The 8,941-nt window shown below is 46.0% G+C and overlaps 1 protein-coding gene across 1 annotated transcript in view; it reads right to left on the bottom strand.

Moving 5' to 3' along the window:
* Positions 1 to 2,938: 2,938 nt before the first annotated feature.
* Positions 2,939 to 8,941, bottom strand: part of Thsd4 (thrombospondin type 1 domain containing 4) — a 694,930-nt gene continuing 688,927 nt past the window's right edge. Inside the window, exon 18 of the mRNA XM_008836407.3 lies at positions 2,939 to 8,852. Coding sequence (XP_008834629.1) covers positions 8,710 to 8,852 — 143 coding nt within the window. The 3' untranslated portion in view covers positions 2,939 to 8,709. The remainder of the gene's footprint in view (positions 8,853 to 8,941) is intronic.

Here is an 8,941-nt window from a genome sequence, read left to right as displayed (position 1 = left end):
ATGTAAGGGGCTGGGTTTGATTCCCAGCACCACATAAAAAGAAAAAAAGAAAAAAAAACTACTTCAGGGGCTGGAGAGATGGCTCAGTGGTTAAGAGCACTGACTGCTCTTGCCGAGGACCTGGGTTCCATTCCCAGCAAGCACATGGTGGTTAACAACTGTCTGTAACTCCAGCTCCAGAGAATCTGATGCCCTCGTCTGGTCTTCACAGCATGGCATGCACAGATGTTCTTCCATAAATATAGGTAAAACACTCATACACATAAAAATAAATAAATATATAAAAAGAGCTTTAAAAATAAAACACCTTAATCTAGATCTATAAAACAGAAGATTTTTGTAAGAAGTCTCAGATGCCACCTGCTCATTTTTCCAGAAAATCCAGGGAAAGTTGCTGTGCTCCTAAAGTGTTAGGCACCTCACTTTTTGAAGTGTGGTCCTTGGGTCCAGCAGCTACAGCATTACCTGTGACCTTTCAAGGAGTTAGGCCCCAATCCACACTTCCTCCCAAGTAGGCCCTGGGAGTTAAACAGGGTCCCCAGGTGATGTTCTATCATCCCTGACATTTTTATGGGGATCCTGGAGATTGAACTCAGGTTCTCAGCCTTGTGTGGCAAGCACTTTTCTAACTGAGCCATCTCCCCAGGCCCAGAACATCTTACTTTGAACCATGTCTGTCTCCCTGTCACTTCCCTGACCTGCTGTGCTATCTATATAGGTTCTTGTCATTGGTCTGTAAACAGCCCCTGGAATGGCTGGAGGTTAAAGTCTCCCTACCAGGAGCCTCTCCATCTTGATCCTCATCCTCTGAGCACCTTCTTGGTCCATAAACTTTTATGACCTGTGTCTCTAGAACTAAAGCCTGGGGGTTCCAAGCTGGGGTCCCTTAGCACAAAGCAGGTTTATTGCCTCTCTCAGGGAGGGATTGTGTACCTTTAAATGCAGCCCCAGCTGGAAGTGGGTACATTGAGCTTAGGCAAACAGTGCCAGGCTTTGTAAAACCAATGCGTATTGGCTGGGATTGATGTGCAGGAAGAGACTGGAACACACTGGGACCATTGTAACAAGCCAGGTCCTGGGGATATGGAGACAGAAGAATCTAGGGGAGGCTGTAGACTCCCAGAGCTCTCTGTTCAGTATTGTAACTTTATAGGTTTGCTGTCAATATTCAGGGCTGGAGATGCATCTCAGTGGTAGAGCGCTGGCTGTGTGCAAGGCCCAGGGTTTGATCTCTAGCATTGCAAAATAAGTAAGTGGTGTAAGAGTGTTTTGTGTGTTACCTGGCCCAGATTCCTGACTTGGGCAGTGAATAATAAATAGAGCTTGTGGGCAAAGGATGCAAAAACAGTGAATACCATAGATATTGCTTTATTGTACATTTTATTTATTTGTATATTTAAAAATGTGTATGAATGTTTTGCTTGCATGCAAATGAACCACATGCATGCAATGCCCACAGAGGCCAGAAGAGGGCATTGGATTCCCTAGAACTGGAGTTACAGATGGTTGTTAGCCATCATGTGGGGGCTGGGAACTGAACCCAAGTCTTCTGCAAGCACAGTCAGTGTTCTTAACCACTGAGTGCTCTTTTTACCCCTTATTGTAACAGTTGAAATGGTTATAATGATAAATTTTATGTTAAGGGAATTTTACCACAATAAAAGAGAAATTTTTCCAAGTAGGAAAGGTGAAGGGGAGAGATGGGAGGTAGCATCTTAGGCAAAATGTTTCTAAGAGTTCCTGATGAAATGCTACCGGAAGCAGAGTCAGGAATGGAGCTTGAGGCACTCACTATTCAAGGATGATTGTCAACCAACATGTTGATCTTGGTCAGTTTGCTTTATTCTGCATCAAGATAGCCTGAAGGATTTTACCAAACACCTTGTTAAAATAGAGACCAAGGTGAAGTCAGCTCAAAAAGGCTTGGAAGTTTCATTCAAGGGAGAGGTAGAATCAGCGCCATGGGGAAGCTTAAAGAAACATTTACAAAACTGTAGTCCTGGGTGGTGATGCACACACTTGAGTGTTTACTTCTAAGTTTCTCATTTGCTGAGGTCCTGTGGAAACTGGGAGGTCAAAGCTCTCTTATCAAGGCTGTGTATCATGTTTTCAATTGGCCCTGCTGCCCAAACAGCACCCAGGGCCCCAAACAGCATCCAGGGCCCAGGTCTGATAAGCCAGCTGACCCCTACAGAGCTCTATTCTTCTTTTTAGAGGGGTTGTGGGAGTGATGTGGATAGACCATTACTGTAGAATGCTGTCCTCTAGGCATAATATGGAGGTCACCCTCTTGGACCCACAGTAGCTGTGATTACCCATGTGCAGCTAACCAAGATTGGGCCCATTAATATTCTGCCACTGAGGGAGAGGTGCTCACAAAGTTTCCTGCTCCCCAAGGAGCTGGACATTAGACATTTTCTTCATTGGTACAGTCACTTGTAAGTTGTCTGTGCTCCACGTTCAGTTCATTGGTTCACCAGGCTAGACTGAGTGGAGCTATTTCTTTGGTCTGTTGTTGGTGCTCTACTGGGGTGAATGAGTGTTTGTTCATCTCCCTGGGAAGTTCACACAACTGTAAATAAGGGAGAATAAATATTTAAAAAATATTTTATGTTTTTTTTTTTTTTTTGTCTTTTTGAGACAGGGTCTCCCTGTAGCCCCAGCTGTCCTGGATTCACCATTATGTATTATTTTTATGTGTAGTGTATTGCCTAAATGTGTGTAAGTGCACCTGTGCCATCCAGTGCCCGAGGACAGAAGAGGATGTTGAATACCCTGGAACTGGATTCCCTCCCCTGGAACTGGAGTTACGGATGGTTGTTAGCCACCATGTGCTTGCTGGGAACCAAACCCAAGTCCTCTGCAAGTGCAGCAAATGCTCTTAACAGCTGAGCCATCTCTCCAGTCCCAGAACATAAATACTTTAACCAAGTGGATCTTTTAATCATTTATTGTATTTTTACAATAAAAATAAATTAGTCATACACAAAAATATTCGTTTTGCTGAAAACAGACTGCATTTACTCATATAATTCATCGTCTACTCTCCACCTCTTTCCTTAATAACTTGATGCTGCAAAGGTGACCTAGAGTTGATGGTATACTCTTGGGCTTCCTGCTCCTGGATCTGTAGTTCCCAGTTGAGTCTTGAGGCCCTGGCCCAGTAGACTCTGCTAAAAGCCCTGGAGGTGTTATCAGAGCAGAGAATGATGCCACATGTCCCCAAGCCTCTCCCAGATCCTGCATCACATCTCACCTGCAGCTCTGATTTCCCAGGCAACTGGGAACCTAATAGCAGGCCACATTTGAGAAGGGACAAGAAAGACTTGTGACAAGTTGCTTGCCCTTCTCCAAGTGTTTGGGTGTGAGGAGAGAGCAGATTATATGAGAAAATATAATATTTAAGATGGAAAGGTGGTAATCTTGGTCAGGCACAATACCAGGGGGAAAAACCCCTGAATAGGTCGAAAAGCACAGTCAGTTATATTTGATCTTAAACTCCACGGAGTTTGGCTAATCAGTGTACTAGACGATGGTAAGGGCTGACTTAGAATAAGACACTGTGGCATAGCAACATTCTAGGGAACTGAGTTTGTATAACCAAATGATTTTATACATTCGTGGTTGGCATATGTAAATAAATACCTATTAGGTCCCTTTACAATGAACATACTCTAAGTAATAGAACTATTTTGGTATAGTGATTCACTCTGCAGATAGAGTTCAGAATATATATTTCCTATAAACATCTTGTATTTACAAAGAACAAAATAATAAGTTATAACAAAGTATATCCTTCTGTCAGATGGTTGATGGGGAGCTGGGGGTCCTGGCAGGTGGGAGTTAGTTTGTGTAATAGAATGGATCTCTCTCACTGAGGTTAGGGGCTCCTCTTTTGGAAGATGCTGAGAAAGATGGCTGGAAGATTCCACCTTTTCGTGGTCACTTTTCCATAGCATGACGGAAGTCTCAATGGAATCAGGTATAGGTGATGAAGAGGATGGCTTGGGGTGGAGAGAGAGAATCATTCTGTGTCAGCAAAAAATGCGGGAAGGCAAAATGCTTTTGCAAAATAGATTGCAGGTAAGGGGCGAAAGCTAGCCAAGGCTACCTCCATGGAGATGTTACCCCAGGCCGGCAGTTAGCTGTCCTCATGTATCTATGTCCTCTGTGAAGCAGGGCCATATGGGGGCAGCTCGGCCAAGTCGCTGGGGACTGTGATATGAGGCCACATGCAGCTCAGAGGCGTGTGTACCAATGAGTTCAAATGGCTGACATGGTGGCAAAAGTTAGGAACAGGACAAATGTGGGCCAGGCACTTGCTGTCCCTAACTAGACGAACCACTTAGGGCAGTTCTACTTATAGAACCACCAAAGCCTGGACTTGCAGATGAGCCTGAACAACATGCTGCCAGGCCAGATAGCTGGATCATTTTCCCATGTCCTGACACATGACTGGTGGGCCTCAGCTGCCACCTCTAGGGATGAGTTATTCACCACTAACTCTGGAGTTCCTGTGCTTTCAGAGGCTCCAGTTTGTAGAAGGTTGTTTTTTTTCCTGTAAGGGCTAGCCACTGTCTCATTAAGGCTTCTCCTTTCTTGTCAAAGATGGCTCTCCTGGTATCTCTTTTGCAGGTGGCACACATCAGGAGTCCTTGTGCCATCTCTAACAGTCCCCCCTCTTATCAGGATTGGACATTCCCTGAATCTTATATATGATTAGCCTTCCTAAAGTGGGCAATAACAGACACATGCAGCTTAACTCTTATTCATGTTTTCTCTATGGCCTAAGTGGCTTGTGGGGGGGTGCATACACACACACACACACACACACACACACACACACACACACACACTCCACACACTTATGTGTGTGCACGTGGAGGTGAAAGGACAATCTCAACTGTGGTTCTTCAGGTTCATTTTGGTTTTAGAGACAGGGTTTCTCACCAGCCTGGGACTTGCCAAGTAGGCGGGGCTGACTAGCCAGTGAGCCCCAGGGCCTGTCTCCACCTCCCCAGCACTAGGATTATAAGTGTGTGGCACCACACCAGGCTTTGTGTAGATGGGTTCTGAGAATGAAACTCAGTTCCTCAGCACTTAACTGACTGAGCTATGCCTCCACACCATTTTAGGGACTCAGTTTGAACTTATCAACTCAAACTCTTCCATTTCCCTCACCTTTTACCTGTATCATTATTATTATTTTTACTCTAAAGATAGAACTTTATGCTGCTTCCTAGTGAATTCTTAAGATTTGTGTTTTATCTTGGTCTTTTATATCTTTTCAGACCTAGCCCCTCTTATCCGAGTCATTGGCTCTCCAAGTTCGGGTTGCACACAGATTTTCTTTGTAAGACACCTTTTTAAACATCTAAGCTATATGGAAAATGTTTTATGTGGAAAGGACCAAATATCAACTTCCTCTAGTAGGCAGATAGAGATTATTCACCCTGTTAGAGTGCGAGCTGTGTTTCTTTTCACTACTTGGATTGATATTTTCTTCCACATTAGAAAATTGATGTACCAACTGAAGGATGGCTGACTTAATGAGGTAAGGACGCTAGCTTGGACAGGTACTAGTAATAACTAGATTTCCTTCTGCAGCACAATCCATCAAGCTGACGTGTACCATTTTGCATCACTTTATAAAGCCACCTTTAAAAGACTGTTGAACGTGAACACTTTTTGAGAATGCACGGACAATACATGCTAAAGGCAATGAGGGAAAAGCAAACCACAAACACTCTGGACCAGACAACGGGGTAGCCACGGGCGACAGGCTCAAGTCTCAGGGACCCTCTCTCAGGCTCACTTGGGTTCCTCTGGTCCACAGGCATCCAAAGGCGCACAGTGTCTGCGAAGGGAACTGCTCCCTCTAGCGGCCATGTTTACAAGGCGCTTGTTCAGAGTGTTTTTTTGACTCATGCAGATCTTGGAAGATCTGCTGGGTGAATAGACACTAAAGGGCTCTGCAGACACTGCAAGGAGCATTTCTTTTTCCAATGAGTGAAAGAGAAAAAAGCAAACCGCTTATGTTTGGGGATTTCTTGATTTTGGTGAGAAAAGTATAAAACAGCTTAAATTTATCTAATTTTTCATTCAGAGCTGGGGATGAGGCAATCTGGCACGCCTAGAAAACAGTATTAAAATATAAACTTCTATTCTACATGACATCCAGTGAAGGGAATGTGGAAAGGTCTGAGAAGATGTCAGATAAAGAGCCATCTGCAGGACCATGGTGCTCATCACTGGGTACCTCCAAGGTCCTGCTGCACTAGGAAGAAAGGCATGCAGGTGCTGGAATAAGAAATTAGGTTTCTATGACAAATATGTTAATTGATCCCATTTTAGAAATCTATAACCTTCCAAAGATGAGTGAATTTCCAAGAACAGCTCAGAGAATTGACCGCCCTCAGGTGAAGTGTTTTCCCTTCCTGAAGACTTGGGGCTGATCCAATTGCACCGACCCAGTTCCAGTCTCATAGGAGGATCATTGTCCCTCCTAAGACCTGTTAGGTGACACCCAGAACCACAGAGAGACAAAGCCATCAGCAACCCTGTACCCAGAGAGACAAAGCCATCATTAACCCAGCTCAGACCTGAGAATTCCTGAGTTGGAAAGATCAGAGTGCTCACTCCCCACCAGACAGAGAAGTTCTTTCGGGGATGGTGCTCCGCTCCTTGTGGTGACCCATTCCTCTGTTGGGTGGCTTTGGTTGCTGTAATGTTTTCCTTCCCTTGAACTAAAGCTAGCTTTCTTCTTGTCCACCACTGATTGTGCATACCCTCAAGGATGCAGGCAAACATCTTCTAAGGAATCCTTTGAATGACTGGATTGTCTAGTGAGAGCTGAGAGCAGTGGCATAAAGGAAAAACTCCCTGTGTTGAACAAAAGTATGTGGCCTGAGGGAGTGGGAACTGGACAGAAACTCCCATGCCAGGCTGGGTATCTACCTGCCACAAGAGCATCAGGAGAGGGGGCGCTGCTGACTTGGCACCAGGTAGAGACTTTGGAAGGACACCACAGAAGGCCAAATAGAAGGCTAGGCTAGTGGAATCCCAATAGAGCGTCTAAAAGCAGGTAGGTGATGCTATCCCACTTCTGTGAACCATCTTCAAGTTGGCCGTTCCAGGCAAAAGAGCTCCAGGGAGAAACCTTGTTGCCAAGGATATAGGCTTGCTTTAAGAGCAATGTTCCCAGGACCCAAAATAAGAGGATTTCTGTAAGTTTACAATCTGTACAGATTAAAATATTCCTCTTAACTGTTTTTCTTTTCAGATGGTTCACCTTTCAATACACGCTATGGGTCCCTTCAGGCCTTGGGCCTCTGGAATAGAGAGTTGGGCAAAGCAAGTCAGGGAAGACTGGGAGAGCCTCATAGCTCCTTCTTCCAGACAGGTTGCACTAAAATTGAACTTGATAGTCAAGTCCTATGGGAGCTGAGTCATGGGGAAGGAAGGGTTGTGAGGCCTCCAGAGAGAAACCCTTTAATCAACATGTAAGACCCACAAGGTTCTTTCTACTGCAACATGGGGATTTTGCTGGAACCAATGGGCTAGGCTTTCCACTGGGTGATACATTGTGGAGAACCTAGGAGACATGGCAGAACACGGGTGGCATGTGGGCTGCAGGAGTTTGCTCTGGCTCCTGAGAGGTCCAGGGATGTACCATGTGGGATGAGAGTAGAATTCCCAGCAGGTGCCCCAGCTCTCTCTGTGGCTTCCTTGTTTCCTGGGACAGTTCTGCTGAGGATGGAATTTAGCTAAACCTACAGCAGCCTGTCAGCAGAATCTGTAATTGAGGGACCGGGAACATGGAAACAGACCTCTTGAAAGAACTAAGCACTCCCACGAGGCAGCACTTTGGGGCAGAAGGAAGAAACCAAAAGCCTGGGCTCTGTTCATGGAATGTGAAATGTCAGCCTTCTGGTCAGAAATGAAGCCCCATTCATCCTCCAGACTGAAGGCCTCTGGACAGGCCCCAGTCTGGTCACTGGTGGAAGTGCCATGAGATGTCAACTCTACCACCAAATGGCAGGTCAGTTACCTAAGTTGAGCCTCAGTTTCCTTGCCAGTCAAGTGGGGCACTTATTTATCCCCTGCCTCCCATTCTGGGGTGCTACAGTCACTAGTGAGCTAGTATCTGTGAACACATCTGCTAAACAATAAAGCACTCTTATTGTGAGATACTTCTGTCCTAAAACAGGGAAACAGTCTATTGTCTTTAGGAATGGCAACAGGCACAGTTGGGCTGAGGAAACGGAGGGGTGCACAGGTCTCAGCAAGGCTTGGTGGCTCTGTGGAATACGGTGCTGCCCCCTCTCACTTTCAATTTTAGACTGACCAGTAGCACCAGGGAGGAGGCTATGCTTGGTCAGTGGTCCATCTACTGACCAGGAAAAGAGCAGAGCAGGAGTGAGGCTGAGAGCCACATGGAGTCCATTGCTTGCTTTTTGGTAGGTACCATTAGCAGGTGCCAGGCCCCAGAAAGGTCAACAGTACAGAGCAATGCTTTAAGGACCATCCATGGTGTTCTAACATCCTGGGTACCATGTGGTATGCTTTATGAAGGCGAGGTGGTGACTAAGTGGGCTGGCAGTGGCCCTGGGTATCGAGAAGTCCCTGGTTGAGCAGCCAGCCAGCCAGGCACACTGCAGTCCTGGAGGGCAGGCAGCTAGTGTCATCCTACTGACGGAGGGAGGGGTGTTATCTACTCCCCAGGAAGCCTGAGTGCCTGTTGGCCACACGGGTGCAAGAGGCACAGCAGGCAGTCTTGTAGTAGTTGTAGACACAGAGGCGCGCCTGGACCACCACGTTGCAGTTGTAGTACTTGTCCTTGCAGTTTTCATCTGCAGCAGGAGAGAACAGAAGAGATGCCTGAGCCCAAGAGGCAAGCCAGGGCCAGCAGGGAGAGAAAGGGTGGGGATGCCGCTTTTCA

Source organism: Nannospalax galili, unplaced genomic scaffold, assembly GCF_000622305.1.
Source record: "Nannospalax galili isolate Female #2095 unplaced genomic scaffold, S.galili_v1.0 scaffold54, whole genome shotgun sequence".
Lineage (NCBI taxonomy): Eukaryota > Metazoa > Chordata > Mammalia > Rodentia > Spalacidae > Nannospalax > Nannospalax galili.
The sequence above is the reverse complement of the archived record's forward strand: the minus strand, read 5'-3'. Positions and strand labels throughout refer to the sequence as shown.